The sequence below is a fragment of the Pelophylax lessonae genome, assembly GCF_965119305.1.
Source record: "Pelophylax lessonae genome assembly, chromosome: 8".
Classification (NCBI taxonomy): Eukaryota; Metazoa; Chordata; class Amphibia; order Anura; family Ranidae; genus Pelophylax; species Pelophylax lessonae.
Window position 1 is genome coordinate 179,924,229 of NC_138775.1, and position 19,933 is coordinate 179,944,161.

At 41.5% G+C, this 19,933-nt stretch overlaps 1 protein-coding gene across 1 annotated transcript in view; it reads left to right on the top strand.

Annotated features, from left to right (window-relative positions):
* Nucleotides 1–9,966: 9,966 nt before the first annotated feature.
* Nucleotides 9,967–19,933, top strand: part of LRRC39 (leucine rich repeat containing 39) — a 29,176-nt gene continuing 19,209 nt past the window's right edge. The window contains exons 1-3 of the mRNA XM_082266015.1: nt 9,967–10,124; nt 13,590–13,695; nt 17,074–17,230. Coding sequence (XP_082122141.1) covers nt 10,000–10,124; nt 13,590–13,695; nt 17,074–17,230 — 388 coding nt within the window. The 5' untranslated portion in view covers nt 9,967–9,999. The remainder of the gene's footprint in view (nt 10,125–13,589; nt 13,696–17,073; nt 17,231–19,933) is intronic.

Below are 19,933 nucleotides of genomic sequence, written 5' to 3' on the forward strand. Positions count from 1 at the left end.
CCTGGCCGCCCTTCGTCAGGGAAAGTTAACCCATGTGCCATGCCTGGCGCATGTGCTGAATCTCGTGGTACAGCGGTTTTTGAACTCGTACCCGGGAATGCAGGATGTGCTAAGGATGGCAAGAAGGGTGTGCAGTCACTTCAGGCGGTCGTACAGTGCCACTGCACGTTTGGCCGAAGTGCAGCACGAGTTTCACCTGCCGGTACACCGCCTCATCTGTGACATGCCCACCCGCTGGAACTCCACCTTGGCTATGCTGCAGCGCCTGTACACGCAGCAGAGGGCCCTCAATGAATACCTATGCGAGTACGGCACCAGCACTGGCTCTGCGCGCCTGGGCTTCTTTTCACCACGGCAGTGGCTTTTGATTAAGGATGCATGCGCTGTCCTCTCGCCATTTGAGGAGGCCACAAGGATGGTCAGCCGGGACAGCGCATGCATCAGTGACACCCTACCGGTACTGTTTTTGTTGGAGCACACTCTGCGTGGCATTATGGACAGGGCACTGGAGGCAGAGCAGCAGGAGGAAGAGGAGGACTTCCTTGCCTCTCAAGGCCCCCTTTATCCTGAGAATCCTGACCCCATTATGCCTAGCTCCCAGAGGCCCGAGCAGGATCCAGGGGTGGAAGAGGAGGAGGAGGACGATTCTGCGGGAACTTTTGCAGGGTTTGAGGAGGAGGAGGAGGAAGACATGCGGCAATCTGCAAGGCCTAGTTTGACTCCCTCGGGACACTTTGGAGTAGTACGTGGCTGGGAGGAGGAGGAGCCCGTTGAAGATAATGTCGTTATGAGTGACCCCGAGGAGTCAGCTTCTCAGGCCTTCGCTAATTTGCGACGCATGGGAAACATCATGCTCCAGAGCCTGCGAAAGGACCCCAGAATCAAGGCCATTAAAGAGACTAACCACTATTGGTTGGCCACCCTACTTGACCCCCGGTACAAGTGTAAAGTCTCGGAGCTTTTCCCATCCACCCATAGAGTCCACAGGATCAAATCCCTTGAGGACAGTCTCAAGAGGAATCTGGTGAACATGTTCCCCGACTCCCGTAGGGTGCAGGGGCGGGGACAACCTACCATGGATTCTACTGGTGGTCACGAGAGGAGCGTTGGAGAAGGCGTGCGGTTGACGGATGCCTTTCGGTCTTTTTTTAGTCCTCACCGCCCAGGCCTCTCAGCTGCCACATCGCATCGACACCGTCTGCATCACATGGTGGACGATTACGTGAGGGCACAAAGTGACACAGAGGGCTTTTCATGTGACGAATCCGATCCACTGGCATACTGGGTCTTAAGATTAGACCACTGGCCAGAACTGGCCCAGTATGCCATGGAGTTGTTGGCCTGCCCTGCTTCCAGTGTCCTATCGGAACGGGCATTCAGCGCAGCAGGAGGATTCGTCACAGACCATCGAACGAGACTCTCCACCGACTCAGTCGACCGTTTGACATTCATTAAGATGAATCAGTCGTGGATATCAAGCTTTGATGCACCTGATGCAGACCTTGTAGACTAGGCTATCGTTGTGATGTGGCAGTTGAGCCTCAGTTTAAGCCTGGACCATGGTGCCACCCTCAAACCCTCCACACCTTTACAATTTTTGGGCCTCCTTCAACACCAGCTCTTTGGGGTTAAGGTGGGGAGGCTATACTAAAACAAAAACGACAATGTTTGCGCACCTGTTCCATAGGTGCACACCTTTACAATTTTTGGGCCTCCTTCAACACCAGCTCTTTGGGGTTAAGGTGGGGAGGCTATGCTAAACAAAAACTACCATGTTTGCGAACCTGTTCCACAGGTGCACACCTTTACAATTTTTGGGCCTCCTTCAAAGCCAGCTCTTTGGGGTTATGGTGGGGAGGCTCCGCCAACACCAAAACTACCATGTTTGCGCACCTGTTCCACAGGTGCACACCTTCATAATTTTTACGCCTTCTTCAACACCAGCTCTTTGGGCTTACAGTGGTATGGCTCCGCCAACACCCAAACAACAATTTTTGCGCACCTGTCACACAGATGCATATCATTGTAATTTTTTTCCTTACAAAGGCAATTATTGCTTTCATTACCAGCACTTTCATAGGGATATGGTGTCAAGGCATCGTCCGCACCACCAAATGCCCAATTTTTAAGCATCCTTTACTTCTATTCAAAGTCAAGAGACAACAGTATTCATCCAAAACATCTCTAATCTTGTTCACTCTGCACTACATTGTGGCCCCTACCCCTAACCCTCAATGTATCCGTGCATATATGTCTGTTTCTTGTGAGATTTCAAGTTAAAGTGCACCAAACACCATTTTACATGAAATAAAGTGCAATTACATACATCTTTGGACTTCTTGAAACATTTGGTAATAAAAGCCCCATTGTGGAAATACACCCGTTAATTATATGCACATTTAAAGAGACAGCACCTTTTTCCAAAAAAACCTCTAATCTTGTTCCCAGTGCACTGCATTATGTCCCCATCATACACATTGGCTGAGCCGTTGATTAGGAGCAAAAGAAAGGTGCGGTTAAGCAAAAAAGTCATTTTTGAAGGTTTGGTATGCTGTAATTCTGGTTCTGGACATGCTACAGAGCCGAAACTTCACAGGTACACCTTTTAGACCCCCCAGACACTAAATCCAAAGAAATCTCTTTTTTTTTTTAATTTTTTCAATAATTGGCTATCTATCAAAAACGACAATTTTTAAGAACTTTTTTTTGTGTGATTAATAGTCCCTGGGGCATGACCCAGAACCCTAGGCACTTTTTAGGGGCATTTATTGGGTTTTAGGGCTTAAAAATGGTGTTTTTTGATTACAGAAGTTCGGGTCCCATTGATTTCAATGGGGTTCTGAAATCCGAACCGAACTTTCGTGAAGTTCGGGTGTTCTGGTCGAACCGAACTTTTCAAAAGTTCGATCATCCCTAATTGTCACTGCTCTCTCCCCTGAACCCGGCCGCTGGGGGGATCATATGAACGAACAAGAGTGCCCTTAGATTAGGGTTATACACATCTTTATTTTGCAAAATAGTTAGTATAGGGCTTAAAATTGGGGTGGGAGCAGGTTTCAGCTTAGAAAGTACTAGCCCAGACTTCTACTTTAAAAAAATTCAAGATCGTTCAGAGTAATAAGAGTAGGCTAGAAATATTTAAAACAGAATATGAAAATTAACTCACTGATGTCTCCCTGCCCTTTAGAGGTTTAGTATGCTGGGAGGCGGGGTTTATGATCACGTGATGGCCATGATTGGCTGTTGCAGCGGTCACATGATCAGAAAGCTCCCATTCGCAAGCAGCGATCAGGAACTTTCCGTTATCTGCTGGTAACTGTCCTGGGAGTGCTCCAGGATCATGCGTGGGCACGATGTCTCGGCACAGCTCTATTTGTTCCAATTCACGCAAATTTGAGGCCGCTCGGCACCAAGGCCCACCCACCGAGAGGCCACAGCCAGTTTTTTCTGTGCGGCCAATGCCAAGGGGTTAAATTAGTTTACATTTTGACCATAGATACGCTTTAAGTAAAAACAACTCTTTTTTTAAAATACATAGCTCGATGTTTTGGGATCGGCATGCAGAGCTACATGCTCGATGGATTTTTTTGTTAGCGGGGGGGGGGGGGGGTAAATAGCTTCAAGACTAAACATAGTTGGGCTTTCTATAAGCACACATACATGAAATAAGGCAAACCAGTGGACAGGTAGATGCCTTCTGCATACAGTCTGCATAGCACACACATGCAAAAGAAATGACTATCAAATATAAAGGCAATCGATAAATAAAAATGGGGATTTAGTCCCACCATATGGCCATATCATGCTCAAGCCCACCACTACGTCAAAGTACCCCATCGTCAGTGGGTCCTACACTATCCATAAAAAGAAGGATGAATCCAGCCTCTCTAAACCATTTGAGATACTTACTCCTTACTGGGAGAGATGTGCAACTGCACTATAAGGGACTCCTCCTATATCTGCTTGCTAGTGGACACTGATAGAGTACAGGTGTGGGAGGGTGGGGTGCTCAACCCCAGAAGTCTGGTCAGGACCGAATACATTACAAACAAAGAGCTGGGGGGGGCACACCCTGAACATGCATTTCTAAAGCTGGTGCAGCTATGAACCAAGCAACATGCATATTTACAGAGAATAGCGCACACATGCAAAAGAAATGACTATAAAATATAACAGCTTTAGAAATGCATGTTCAGGGTGTGCCCCCCAGCTCTTTGTTTGTTATGTATTCGGGCTGACCAGACTTCTGTGGTTGAGCACCCCACCCTCCCTCACCTGTACTCTATCAGTGTCCACTAGTAAGCAGATATAGGAGCAGTCCGTTATAGTGCAGTTGCACATCTCTCCCACTAAGGAGTAAGTATCTTCAATGGTTTAGAGAGGCTGGATTCATCCTTCTTTTTATGGATAGTGTAGGACCCACTGACAATGGGGTACTTTGACGTAGTGGTGGGCTTGAGCACGATATGGCCATATGGTGGGACTAAATCCTCATTTTTATTTATTGATTGCCTTTATATTTGATAGTCATTTCTTTTGCATGTGTGCGCTATTCTCTGTAAATATGCATGTTGCTTGGTTTTCATAGCTGCCCCAGCTTTAGAAATGTATGTTCAGGGTGTGCCTCCCCCCCCCCCCAGCTCTTTGTTTGTTATGCCTTTTGCATTATCCCAAGACTAGCAAAACAATAATGTTCATCAGCAACTATTCAGGTCAGGCGAACATTGTTTTGCCTTAAAGTGGTTATAAAGGCAAAAAAGGCTTTTTTACCTTAATGCATTCTCTGCATTAAAGGGTTACTCCACTTTCGTGAGAAAAAAAATAGCAAATAAAGAAAAAATAATATAGTGTATACAATTGTGAAGTTATATTGTATTTGAATGTTAATAAAAATGTCCTTTTTAATGTGCTGTGTACACATCCTTTATGTGTATGTAATCTTTGTATTAAGCTGATTGCCTGGAGTTTGGCTTTAAGAAACAACTCACCGTGCTCTATAAATATCTCATTTGGGCTCGTGAAAAATTGTTGGTGCCCTGACTCAGGCTTCTGTTAGCCAGTAAATGTTCAATCATCCAAAATATTGCCAACTATTTTGGCTGAGTGGACTGGAGACAGGCTGGATGGGGAGGAACAGTAAGGCCAAATGCAAGGATGGAGTTCAGCTTTAAAGATGGGTGACAGCCTGAAACACTTACCTGTTGTAAATGATATACATAATTTGCTGTAATGAAACACATTTGAGTCCTACGACCCCTGTCTCATAGTAGTATAAATCCAGCTACCGGACATACTATATATAAATATTTAGTCTCAAATAATACTGGCATATGGTGATATATGAAGTCACAGTGGGTTTGATTAACTAGAAGCCAGTGACGTCCCACCTGTCACACTATCTAGCCTCATGCTATGACGGCTATTTTCAGCTGGTCACGTGTTACATTCAGATGATCGGTGACATTCCTTCATCCACAGACTGAGCTCCAGGTCTGTTGCAGTCTCCCATAGAACTCTTAGGACTATGTGATACTATTCAAATATTTTTTTAATGCAAAATGCACACATTCTATTGTACTACACTGAATGGGTCACTGGAATTATTTTAGGAATACTGCAGTGAGCTTTAAATCTTCATAAATACATGACCACTACGTTCCCACATGGAAATCAATGTGTTACAGTGGAGGAAGATGCACTAATGAAATCAACCAGGGTAAGATACAATGTGAAAATGAATGTATTTGTATGTGACTTTATTTTTTTTATTATGCTCATTTTAGCAGTTATCTGTAAGCCATTGTGAAATGTATACAGCATGCAACAGCCATATAGCTGCAAATTTAGGATGTACATATTTAGTTTATCGATTTAAATTATTTTTATTTTATGTTTTTAGGCAGTTGTATAACAGGTTACAATGGATTAATCAAAGGATATTTTTATTTATTATATTAATATACATTAAAAGGCAAATGTTAACAAGTATCCATATTCTGCATCAGTAAATAGCCATGCTCAAAGAGGCAACTGGCATCAGGGAATACTGTTTTCATGAAACAGTACCTAGTTGTACCTAGTCAGCAACATTGTTTAGGTGGGTGGTACGTGTCAAAGTAACATTTACCTGAATGGAAAGACCCAATGTTTCCCAGCAGAACATTGCCCAAAGCATCATACTTCCTGCACCGGCTTGCCTTCTTCCCATAGTGCATCCTGGTGCCGTCTCTTCCCCAGGTAAGCAACACACATGCACCCCACAATCCACATGATGTAAATAAATATGTGATTCATCCGACCCGGCCACCTTCTGCTGCTGCTCAGCAATCCAGTTCTGATGCTCACATACTCAATGTAGGTGCATTTGGCTGAGGAAAAGGGTCAGCATGGGCACCTTGCCTATGCAGCCCCATACACAACAAACTGCAATGCCCTTTTATTCATTTTGCTCATAACACATCAGCTTCAGGGACAACATTTTTACAACTGACTTTCAGATGCCATTGTAACAAGATAATAGAAGTTATTTACTTAACCTGTCAGTGGTCATAAAGTTATGGCTGATCAGTATATAATATAATTTGTTAATAATATTATTTGTTCTTTTCTATTATAAGCTAAAATAGGCAGAGAACCATTGAAAGCAAGAAATAAATGGCAGGTATTGATCCCAGAAAAGACAGATAAGAAATGGGAGGAGATATGTTTCTCGCATTTGGTTGTGTCCCCAATAGATAATAATAAGATGACACAATTGTATATAATGCACCAAATATATCTTAGCCCTATTAGACTATATAAAATGGGCAGAAGGCCAACATCGGAATGTTTGTGATGCCATCAAGATGAAGCGGATTTGCCACTTGGATTTGGTCATGTAGAGAGTTAATGGGATATTGGAGTCAAGTACTAAAAAACTATCTGACATTTTTAAAAGACCGGTGCCACATTGATTTGAGGTTACCTGTTAATTGCTTGAAGAGATTGAGTTCTATACATGTTTTCTTTTCCCTTTTTATAGTAATTAATTTATATTAACAGTTGGTGCCATAAATTTTTTTTTTCTTCTTTTTTCCAATTTATTTTGCCTTAACATGTTGTTATTTTATTGTGTTTTGTTTGTCGTTTCATTATCTTAAAATCAGAAAAAAAACTTTCAAACTTTATAAGTATCATCAAAACATTTGTATATATGTTGCATCTATTGTGAGATGCTGCACAATGACTATGTACAGTATATACACTATATTACCAAAAGTACTGGGACACCTGCCTTTATACGCACATGAACTACACTTTGAATGACAATTGCGCGGTCATGCAACACTGACCCATATAAAATTTTTATACGTTTTTTTTACACAAATAGAGCTGGGTTTTTTTATTGTTTGCTAAACAAACAAAAAAATAAATTAAAAAAAAAAAAGTTTTTCATATTTTGTTATTTTTTTTCAAACAGGTCATTTTTTTTCTTTCACTGATGTGCGCTGATGAGGTGGCACTGATGGACACTGATAGGCTGCAGTGGTGGGCATTGATGAGGCAACACTGATGAACACTGATAGGCTTCACTGATGGGCACTGATAGGTGGAACTGATGGGCACTGATGAGGCAGCACTGACCAGGAGGCACTGATGAGGCTGCGCTGATGGGTGGCACAGATTGGCACTGATAGGATAGGTGGCACTGATAGGCAGCACTGATAAGTGACACTGATAATGAGGGAGTGATGGGCACTGATTGGCACTGATAGGTGTCACTGGTGGGCACTGATTAACAGTACTGATGGGCACTGATAGATGGCCCTGGTGGTCACTGTTTAGCTGCACTAATGCGTACTATGTGGGATCGATGTCAGCGTGAGGGGGAAAAAAAGCCGATAACTGGCTTATATTTACTTCCGTGATCAGCTGTCATGTGGTAAAGGGCGCCACCCTCATGCCCCCTGCAGCGCGAGAAAGGGAGGACATCTATGTATGCCCTCCCGGCGTTTAAGCGCTGAAGTCATCTTTCGGCTATAGCGCAGGCGCCAAGTAATTAATAACATCCCAGTCTTAGTACATAGGTTTAAATGTTGAGTTGGCCCACCCTTTGCAGCTATACCAGCTTCAACTCCTCTGGGAAGGCTGTCCACAAGGTTTAGGAGTGCGTCTGTAGGAATGTTTGACCATTCTTCCAAAAGTGCATTTCTGAGGTCAGGCACTGATGTTGGACAGGAAGGCCTGGCTTCCGCTCTAATTCATCCCAAAGGTGTTCTATCGGGTTGAGGTTGGGACTCTGTGCAGGCCAGGTCCCCCCCACCCCAAAAAAAAAAAAAAAAAATGACATGCCACTTTTGGGTGGAACTCCACTTTAAATACCACGAAAGCTTTATCTGTCCCAAAAAAAATTCATTTGGATACAGCGTTGCATGACAGCGCAACTGTCATGTAAAGTGTGACAGTGCTATAAGCTGAAAATTGGCCTGGGCTGGAAGGGGGTGAAAGTGCCTGGTATCGAAGTGGTTAAACAAACTTAAAGTATAACTAAAGGTAAAATGTTTTATTTTAGTTTTAGATAGAATGGAGAGGGATAGAGCATCTTTCAGTTTTTATTACTGTCTGTGTCCCCCTTAGGGAGATACACCTTCTCGAATTGTCCTGTTTACCATTATCATTGAAAGTGAAAGTAAAAGAAAACCCTACATTTTGTGTTGTCCCCAGAAAAATAAATAATGGGGAAATCTTCCAAGGGGGCACTAGTTCTGGTGCCCTGGGGGTCTCCCAAGAGATTTCTTTAATTTGCAGGGATTTCCTTTCACTTCCTGTTTTGGCTAAGGGACAGGAAGTGAAGGTGAATCTCCCCAAATGGGACAAATAGAGCAAAAATAAACCTGATAGGGGTTACGCCTCCCTTACTCTATCCAAAATGCAAAAAAAAAGTTTTGCCTATAGTTCTACTTTAAAGAAAAGTCCACAAAACAGTTTGCCCATGTAGGGGATTTTCACCAGCAAAACAGATAACAGAAAAAGCTGAGCCACCTGGCTCCCTTTTCAGCTGCACTGCTGTTCTTTTCATTTGTCCCTCAGACTGTCTCAACCAGCTCTCCTGGCTCTCTGGGATCTATGCAGCCTGCAGGTCTTCAACAAGACCTGGACACGGGATTAAAGGATTTGTCCCACCCAAGACTCTTTGAAGCCTTCTAATTCTGGAACCTGATCTGGGATTACAAAACCCAGAGAAAACTGAAACCACAGTCTTCTCTGCTCAGACATAATGCTCTGGAACCCGGCACTCTGCATAAGTGCGAACCCTGTGTCCCTGTTCCCTATACTCTCACAGTGGCACAGCCTAGCGCTGTCACAGTGGGTTTCATTGAGTTTACCTGAATTTATATGTTTTTAGCTGCATTTTAGTCCGGAGTTTCTAATCAGATCCTGAATGCACAGAATTCTGCATCCTACATGCAGCTAAACTGAACACACCAAAACCAGGTAAACACACAATGTGAATGGTAAAAATTAAAAAATCATTAAATGCATTTATTTGCATTTAGAAATGTCCTCTTAACACATGTAACTCTGAGTTTGAAAGTACCGAACCAGTGTGGGGGTGCCCTACTGCAAAGGTAACTTTTGATTTTACCTGGCGTTTACCTTTTACTGGGTGCAACAGGTATTTCAAGTCCTAAAGATCAAAATAAAATTATTATTATTATTATTAATAACAACCATATAATAAATTAATATAAATAAATATAAATCAAGAAAATATTCATAAGAATAAATATATCTTCCATTCATAGCAAAGTAAAACAAAATAATAAAAAAAAGGGTAAAATGAAAAAATATATTTTATATGCAGGATTGGCATTATGATGGTTAGGCCAAGCACTATCAGGTTCTGCTCTGTGTAACGTTTTACCTTACTGTAGAAGTGTGAAAGACATAAAATACTCATACATATATATTATGTCCACAGAGACATTTCTATTCACAGCTTGGGTATGAAGAAGCAACATGGCTGCTGTGGTGTGCGTAGGGTCCATTTCTAGTATCCGAGCTTTATGGGAGGGTCGAATCCAACAGCACCAAGAAGAGCTGAAAGCCCAGAAAGAGCGCAGAGGAAAGAAGGCCGTGGGAGAGTAAGTGACAAGAATTGCCTGCTGCTTGCCTGCTGCTTACATAACATATGTATGTGTGCCTGTGTGCAGTTTACAAAACATACAGTACAGTAAAACCTTGGATTGCGAGCATAATTAGTTGCCGACATGTGCTTGTAATCCAAAGCGCTCGTTTATCAAAGCGAATATCCCCATAAGAAATAATGAAAACTCAGAATATTCATTCCACAACCATTTATTTATTCATAAGTCCTTCAGTCTATAGTCCATATAAAAAGATTATAGCAATGTGACTTCAAGGCAACTTTGAGGCAACTTCAGGAAATGCCTGGGTAATCTTCCTGTAATGTCGGATCACATCAATTAAGATGAGGATCCGACTTAGGGCTCATGCACCCTGCAGCTAAAAAAACTGTTTTTAAAGGCATTTGAGCTTTTATTTCAGCTTAAAGAAACTTGTGCTGTTTTGTGCTCTTGTGCACATTTTATTGAGCTTCTTCAAGTTCCTTTGAGCTCTCTTGAGCTTCTTTGGGCTTAATTTCAGCTTAAAGAAGCCTGTGCTTTTTTGTGCTCGTGTGCACGTTTTTATTGAACAATACTGAGCTGATATGTATGGAAAAAAGGTGTGTCTCAGTCCCAAATAAAGTACGCAGAGACAGGAAACGGGGGCCCACGGGACTTTTGAGAGACACACACCAATTAAAAAGTTACATTAGTTGATTGTAAAAATATTGTAAGGAAATACATACATAATAACTCAAAAAACAAAGATGATCATCAACGAAAAAATACAGAATACATGCAAATACTTATTAGTCTGTTTTACACATCAAAGATAATGAACCATCTGTGCTGGATGAATCTCAACGCGTTTCGCGAAGACACTATTTCGCTTCATCAGGAGAAAAAGCACAGATATCTATCTGGAAATATAAATATCATACATGAAGCAAAGACCCCAGAAAAAAAAAGGGGGGGGGGGAACGAATAGCACAAACATCTTTTCTGGGAAGAGGATTATTCTTTTTCTTCTGTTTTATTTATTTGTCTTGACATGGGAAAACAGTAGTGTCCATACTGGTGGACTTTGACCACAGTTGAATTTGTAAAATATATTCTATTCCCCCCCCCCTTTTTTTTTTTATGGGGTCCTTGCTTTATGTATGATATTTTTGTTTCCAGATAGATATCTGTGCTTTTTCTCCTGATGAAGCGAACAAGTGTCTTCACGAAATGCATCGAGATTTATCTAGCACAGATGGTTCATTATGGTTGATGTGTAATTCTGTATTTTTTTCGTTGATGATCATCTTTGTTTTTTGAGTTATTATGTATGTATTTCCTTACAATTTTATTTTACAATAAACAAATGTAACTTTTTAATTGGTGTGTCTCTCGAAAGTCCCGTGCAATTTCATATGTCCACATTTTTAGTGAGCTTCTTCAAGCCTATTTAAGCTCCTTTAAGCTTCTTTTTCACAAACCCTCCCCTTAAAGTCTATGGGCACAAGTTGGATAGAACTTCAGTAGTGCTAAATAAGACAGCTCTCAGTGACTAAAAGGGGACGCTACTCGTATTGCAAGACCTCGCTCGTTTATCAAGTTAAAATTAAAAATTAAAAAAAACTGCACGTCTTGTAAAACATTCACAGACCAAGTTACTCACAATCCAAGGTCTTACTGTAATTTGAAAACATTTTCAAAGTAAGCAGATAGCATGAGAAAGCTCACCAACCAAGCAAAATGTTACCATGTTATGTTTTTGTTCCCTTCTGTAAGCCCCCGTTCACACTGGGGCGACCTGTCAGGCGACCTGGTCGCCCGACAGGTCACCTGCCATACAGAAGCTATGGACCCGTTCTAATGGGAGCGACACAAGTCGCTCTGACTTAGAAAAAGGGTCCGGAGCTTCTTTGGGGCGACCCGGAGCGACCTGCATAGACTTCAATGTTATGAAGTCCGTGCTGGCCGCTCCGAGGTCGCGGTGCGAGCAGCGCGCCGCGACCTGTGAGGTCGCCCGGCAAAGTAGCGTCGCCCCAGTGTGAACGGGGCCTCACACACAGACATGTCCACAATGCAAAACATTGTTATGGGTCTAGCTCTGCATGATCATAATTTATTATTTAATCCCAGGGGATTAAAGCGGTTGTAAAATCATTACTGAGAAATCCTGTAATCCCCTCTCTTACAGGAAGATATAATATGCAGTATCTGTGTTTTCTAAAAATTATTATGCAAAATGTATTATTTTACAGCGCCGCTGGGCACTGATGTGACCTGCCGGCTCTCTCATTCCTTATCTGAACACTACAGTGGAAGGGGCTGAGATTTCCCGCTGACATCAGTCTGGAGGAGAGGAGGAGAGCGGCAGGAGGTCATGTGAGTGCCCAGCGGCGCTGTAAATAAGTTATTTTATGGAATCATTTTAAAATAGATAAAATTAGATACTGCACATTATATCTTCCTGTATGAGAGGGTATTACAGGATTTCTCAGTAATAATTTTACAGCTATAGCAGTGGGAGGGGAGAGGAGGGGAGGAGATGGATCTCACATAGACTCTCTATCTGCCAGGCATGAAAGGAGGGGTCGAGGGGGATAAAGGAGAGACTTCAGGATGAGAGTCATGTAAACTGACCCAGGTATCATGGATCAGTAGCCATGATTACCTTGGTCAGTTTACATAGGGGGCCATAGGAACTGGCAGGATCAACCGGGTTTTTTAGAACATAGAGAGGGACAAATGACACAGCACTATGATGTGTATCCTGCTTTAATTTAAGTGTTATTGCAAAAAAAAAAAAAAATTGCTTTTTTAGGGACGGGGTGGTATTATAGAGCCAAACACATTAGCTAATGTTGTGTAACGGCGTGAATCCTATATCCTGCAGGGGCTGCCTGTAAAAATCTTTCTTTTATGCTGCCAGGTACCACCCAAAGCAGAATTCTTGCAGTGCTGCAGGGGTAACTGCAGTGGCTGCGAGTGTGAAGGACTTGTTGCCCACTTCTTCCTGTCCCCTCCACTATTCACAGAACTCATACTATTATTTCCCCACAATGCAACACATTCTATGAATGGGCAGGGAGAATCTGTTATTTATCCAACCCTCCTTCATTCACAGAATGTATTGCATTTTAGGAAAATAATAGTTCTCTGAATAGTGGAGGGAAAGAAAAGGGCAGGCAAGTCCTTCACAGTTTCAGCAACTGCAGTTACCCTCTGCAGCACCAGAAGATTAGGCAGGGCAGTATCCGGCAGCACTATATACTATAGTACTGATGACTGGCGCTATATAGTGCTGTACAGTGGCCATCCTTTTGCAGACAGTACTATATTTTGAGTGTTACCACTGTTTAACACTACACTTGCTGGTCAAGGCATCTCTTACACCTTTTTTCTAATCTGATGTTTAATGACAAAGTTTAGTACAGAATTAAAGGGGAAAGAAGAGCATGTTCTTATGTGTTTACTACTCTGCTCCACCAGAATCTCTAATGTATGGGAGAGCCGTATTCAGTTATCAAGACTGAAGGAGAAGATCTGCAATGAAGATGGAAGGATGATTCTCAGGATTGAAAAGGAGGAGTGGAAGGTACGCCATTTTCAAAAGTGCAATTAGTTTTGTGAAGATTACATGAAAGAGTCTGTAACATACCTCTGAAAAAGAGGGAAAGTAGAGACACAGGAAAAACTGCTTTATAGTATAGTAATCAAACAGTACGTGAATTTAAAAAGGTTGGTTGATTATCATCAATATGTACCAGCTGTTTTCGTGCTTGATACCTGGTAAATGTTCAGCAAATGATCAGTGTGCATTGTCTCTCCATGTAGACCCTTAGGATAGAATGCTCTCTAGGTACCTTCTTGGAAAAGACCTGAAGTGTGTTTGTGGGAAGAGTTTATGTGGGTACCTGTAGATGAGGATGACCATGCCCTTACACGCTGCAGGAGACATATGCCTGAACACAGGGTATGGCGTTAAGGCGGCACTTTCTGTACTAAGGGACACTTCTCCCTGCAAACATTTAGTAACTCATAGTTTCTTTTGCAACAAAAGGAGTCGCGCTGCAGAAAAGTGCCAAGTGATGTACTATATGTATATATACTGTATATATATATATATATATATATATATATACACGAAAAAAATGTATCCTTCAGTGACAAAAAATACAAAAAAGTTCATGTGCAAAAGGGAAAGTCATCTTTTCATGTGTTCATATATTCTTGTGCACGTGATAACAATCCATCACCCATAAAGGAAATGTTCAATTGTGAAGCCATCACCTCTTATGAAAAGAGTACACGCTTACCGACTATATATGACCCCCTTTATTAAAGGTAAGTGAACAGAGCTTGCAATCGAAAATCCAGCTTTGGATCCTCAGAGTGATTCCACAGGCTCTCCCCGCTGGCAGATGATTGTAAGTTGGTTCTCAATCCAGCATCATCCCAAAAAAGAACATGAAAATAAATGCTCCAATAGTGTAAACCCTTTCTGGTATGTTTATTAAAGATTAAAAACACACATAAAAAATTTGGCCATAGCCATATATTGCATTCCTCGCTGGCCAGAAACAAGCAGCACCTGCAAATCCGCAAACTTGTGATGACGTCAGCATGACTATTAGCCCTACGCATTTTGTCACATGTGACGTGGTTCGGGGCACGGGGAACTCCTGGATTCTTTTACTTAACTCATTCCATTCCTCACTGAACATCACAGATAACAGTCCATTAATACGCTTCTCCCTCCCTGCAGCATTTCTCAGCTGGTGCCACGTAGCATGCACCAGACTCCACTAACTAAGACTCCACTAACAGTTACCTCATCCCACTGACACTTAAAACGCATAACAAGGCATGTTTAGCTCTTGTTCCATCCATTTAGCTTGTATCCCAGGTAGCTCTGTACCAGGAGAAACTCAGCAAGGACAGACCAGCCTGAGAGGCGTGCTGGGACACAGTCTGTGTTTGAGGCCTAGTGCCTGTGGCCTGGAGAGAGCGCTGAGCCCATCATCATCAGTTTATTGAAAAAAATGCTAGACTTTGATGTGGGTGAGGAACTTCACTGGTTGCATATCGAGGACTATGAGTAGCATAAGACTACCAGGGAGCACCGGTCCATTGAAAAATTTGGATGAGAGGAATGAGTTTACTTCTAGCAAGGAAATATCTAAAGGTCCTTATTGCTTTATCATCTGGTAAGAGGCTACCCCCCCCCCCCTTTTACTAGGAAGGTGTGGGAAGATTTTCACTTATCCCTCTCCCCAACACAAGGTTTTTTTCATTGGAGTTGGCTGCACACATGCCCTTTTACTATTGAATTTTGGTAAGAAGCAAACTTACATCGGTGGTGGGACACCGATTGAGTTGTTTTCTGGCTGTAACCCGGAACACTGTTTGTTTTGTTTGATCTATTGACCACGGACATTTGTCACTTTCACTTGGACTTCGCATCTTATTTTGTATTTTTGTACACCTTTGTGTTTTTGTGCACTGCCATAACTTATATAATATTTTGTACTTTATACACTTTTGTGTTTTTGTGCACTGCCAATATACATATTATTTCAGAAGATTTATATAAGGTTTGGTTCACATAAGTAATTGTTTGTTGTATAACAGGAATATTGGCTTTTTGCTTTAATCATCATTTTGTGTTCCTCATTTTGCAGAACACAAGCACACTTGTTTAGCGCACTTGATTTATTTTCACCACCCGTTATTCCACATTTTGGATCTATGGTTGCAGCTTTCACTCAGTTCATAATCAGTGCACCTTTCACACATTATACATGAAAAAAAAAAATCCACTAAAGATAAAAGTGTTGCATGAAATTGTGTTACAGAATATCTTCAGTTTCTAAGAGGAGCACCTTGTCGTTACATTTCTAGGGTAATTCTATTTAATGTGTAGCATAAAAAGTTAAGTTCTGGGACTTGGACATTTTAAAACAAGTTGCTCTTGGTTGCTAATATTTCTATTCTCACATGTTTCATTTAAAGCGCAGCCCAAACTTTTTTTTTTGTTTTTGAGTAGATAATAATAATAAAGTAGGATGGCAGGTTAAGAAAGTCTGTCATTTTTTTTTTTTTTTTAATATACAGTACCTTTATTACTGTATCCAAAACAAATAGCATGCCTTTAGGAACCAAAGCTCATATTCCCCAAATATATGTGTATACCAGAATTATGCAAACAGCTATGTTCATCCTTTAGGATTTAATTTATGGCAGATGTAAAAGCTAAGATAGGAAACAAGGGAAGGCATAGAACTTTTGGCAGGAGACAAATACAGCCAACTGTCCCTTTCATGGTGGGCTAAAGAAGGTGTAGTATGCAAAGTGTGCCATGGTACCACAGTATTTGGTGAGAAAGATGAAGGATGGGTACATAGATGCTAACTTTCTTGGAAAACATTTCAGGACACTTTAATCTGATAGACAGAAAAGTTGGGAGTTATGTACCACCTGCCATGGCAGCAATAGCCTGGTGGAATATACCATTAAACATGAAGTAGCATGTGGAATACTTTTTAATATATACAAATGTACATGGTTTATTGTGACACACCTACTTCCATCTTCCTGCGTCAGCTTCCTTTGCAGTTCTTAACATTTTGTCACATGACATCTTATTGCTGCAAAGGTTAATACTAGAAGACTTGCCTCCCCCAGATGCTGGAGATGGGTGATCTGAGCAGAGAACAGGTAGCCATATAATACCCACTTTTTGTTACTGGCTAAAGGTCCCACTCTGATTTCTAAATGGTGAAGGGCCACTAGCTCTACACTCCCTGCAAGTACTGGCCCAGGGGTGCAATAATACCCCACTGCCCCCTAGCCCAGTTCTCCCATATTAACAAATGAAGGGAAGCTCCACTGGTAACTATTCTTTTGTCCTATCCTCTAAATAAGGATTGCTACAGACGTACATACCATCTCAGACTGATTCTTTTACATGCAGACACTACCAGGTTGCCTAGTAAAATTTGCGCAGCTTCAGGAATGGCAGCTTCACCGCACAGGACTGACCGCCATACCCACATTCATAGAAAACTTTACCAACCTTTTGGTATTGGACTTGTCTCGAAATGCTATTACTACAATTCCTCGAGAGATTGGTAAGTCAGCATACATGTTACTATTTTTTATGTGCTGTGTAGATGAATGTACTTTATATAAAATAATATAAATTATGCTATGTTTATAGGAATAGATACCCATACTGAATGTTCAATAAAAATCTACAAATGTTTAATAAACACCTGTGGAGGAAATACAGGAAGCGCCATCTGAGTGTAGTATTATAAAAGACAGTTTAATTGCAAAGATAAAAACCGCTCACAGGATAACAAGAAAAAATGTGCTCATCTGGTTGTGAGGGAGCCACTCTGATCCATCCTGCAGTCACCACTCTGTGACCAAGAGCTGCTGGAGATGGAGAGATGCTTTTGGAGGGTCCTGTGGGCACCAGGAGGTCTAGGAGAACCAGCATGGAATGCATGGGGAAAGTGCCGTCACCAAGGCACTTTCAGCTCCTTCTACTGGCCTGGGGCTGAATAGTTCTAGGTGTTTATTTATGCAGAGGGGCTGGCTGTGGAACTACAGAGGCCAGCACCTCTATAGTGAATGGCAAAATATCACAAAATAAACCCCAGAAACATTGAGGCAGATGGCTAGAAAAGCAACAGAGAGAGAGGAAATCTAAAATACATCCTTGGATATTTAAAAAAAATATATAAATTAATAGAACAATAACTGAATATATAATCATAAGAGCATTATATGAAAAAATATATATGTGACCATATACAGTAGTACAAAAACCATAAATGTAAAGCATTCACAGATCTACAAGTTTTATAGATTACTAATGCAATGTATTTAGGGTTAAAATAGGGTGTGCACCTCAATTTCTTAATTTAACCCTCCTGGAATGAGAGAACCTAAAGAATAAATCCTATACGTCTCCTGGTGGCACCAGCGTTTAAAACAGTCGGCCATAGGAAGCGATCTGGGAGTAGCTTCAATGATCCAAACTTTCAAACCAACAGTGGATTCCCCATGATGTTCCAGAAAATGCCTGGGGACATACCAATTTGGAATACATGGCATAAAAAACTTTTCCGTGAAAGGAAACACTTACAACATCATGGAATTATATAACTGTTCTAATGAGTAAATAGTCTACTGCTTAACCTGCCCATGCGGGTTGTTCTACGTCGGCAGAACAAATATAACCTTGCAAAAACGCTTTGGTGGACACAGGCGGTTCATAGAAGAAGGCTGTGACTGACCTACATAGTGTCCCCAGGCATTTTCTGGAATATCATGGGAAATCCACTGTTGGGTTGAAAGTTTGGATCATTGAAGCTATCCCCAGATCATTTTCTTTGTTTCCTATGAACGTTTTAAATGCTTGTGCCAGCAGGAGACGTATTGGATTTATTCTTTAGGTACTCTCCTTCCAGGAGGGTTAAATGAAAAAATTGAGCTGTATACCCTACTTTAACCCTAAATACATTACATTAGTAATCTGTGGTACATATAAAACTTGTAGATCTGTGAATGTATTACATTTATGGTTTAAGTAATTTGCTTTATTCTTTTTCCAGCGGACCATTATGGTCCTTTTGATACATTTTTGAAAGAGGTTTGAGACTGTTTTGATATTTCATTTTGAAAGCTTGCAGTAAGAATGTGGCGATGGCTATCTTGGTACACCACGCACTGTTCAGCGCAAAAACTTATAGGCTTTCGAAATTAAACATCAAAACAGTCTCACTGGTTTCCATATACTGTATATATAAGCATTTATGCTCACTTTTTTGCTATAATGAGTCTGAAATTGAATACTTGGCTGGGTGTAACAAATTGTCCGCTGCCGCCTTATGACTACAGGTGTTCTCTCAGAGTATCTAACCTGCTAGCGGTGGAACGCATGCACAGTAAATATTTTTGGTAACTCAGCTAACGGCACGTCACTTCCGTTAGCTGATCTGACAGGTTTGCTAATCTGACAGAACTCCGTCTCTCCGCCTCCGGTGATGACACTTCCGCCGTGCATTCCACGCTGGTTCTCCTGGACTTCCTGGTGGTTACAGGATGATCCACAAATATCTCTCTAACTCCAGCAGCTCTCGGGCGCAGTGCGGTGACTGCAGGATGGATCAGAGCGGCTCGCTTACAACCAGATAAGCACATTTTTTACTTTTTATCTTGTGTTTTTTATCTTTGCGATTAAACTGTCTTTTATAATACTGCACTTAGATGGCGCTTCCTGCTTTCCCTCCCTTGTTTTCATTCCACAGAGTTGGCTTTACTCTGAGGATAGCTGCCACCATTAACCTATATCATGGACTTATAGACTTTTCTATAGCTGATAGTTGGGCTATATAAGGACTAAGCAATCCCTTGTTTTTAACGTATCACCCTAAAGAGTTTGTGTCCTTCACGATTACACTGTTTTTGCACCAGCATTTACTGTTCTTTTTAATAAACACCTGTCATGGGGAAAATAAATGCATTGCTGGCCTTCTTGTATTCTGCTAGCAGGGGGCTCAGGGAGCATACAAAAATATAATGGTTTCTGCCATTGATCGATCAACTTGGGTACAATCAGTCTGCCCATACATGGTTGTAATCTTGGCCGGTCCCTGTTGAGCTGGCCGAAATTCAAACCGTCTATGGCTGGCTTAACATTCTTAAAATTATTTTACGACTAGGGTATGTGTGTCTACTGGTTTATAATGCCCATTTTGTTCGATGTAAAAGACTAACAACTACATAAGAGCAAAATATGCCTATTTTCTGAATGTGTGAAA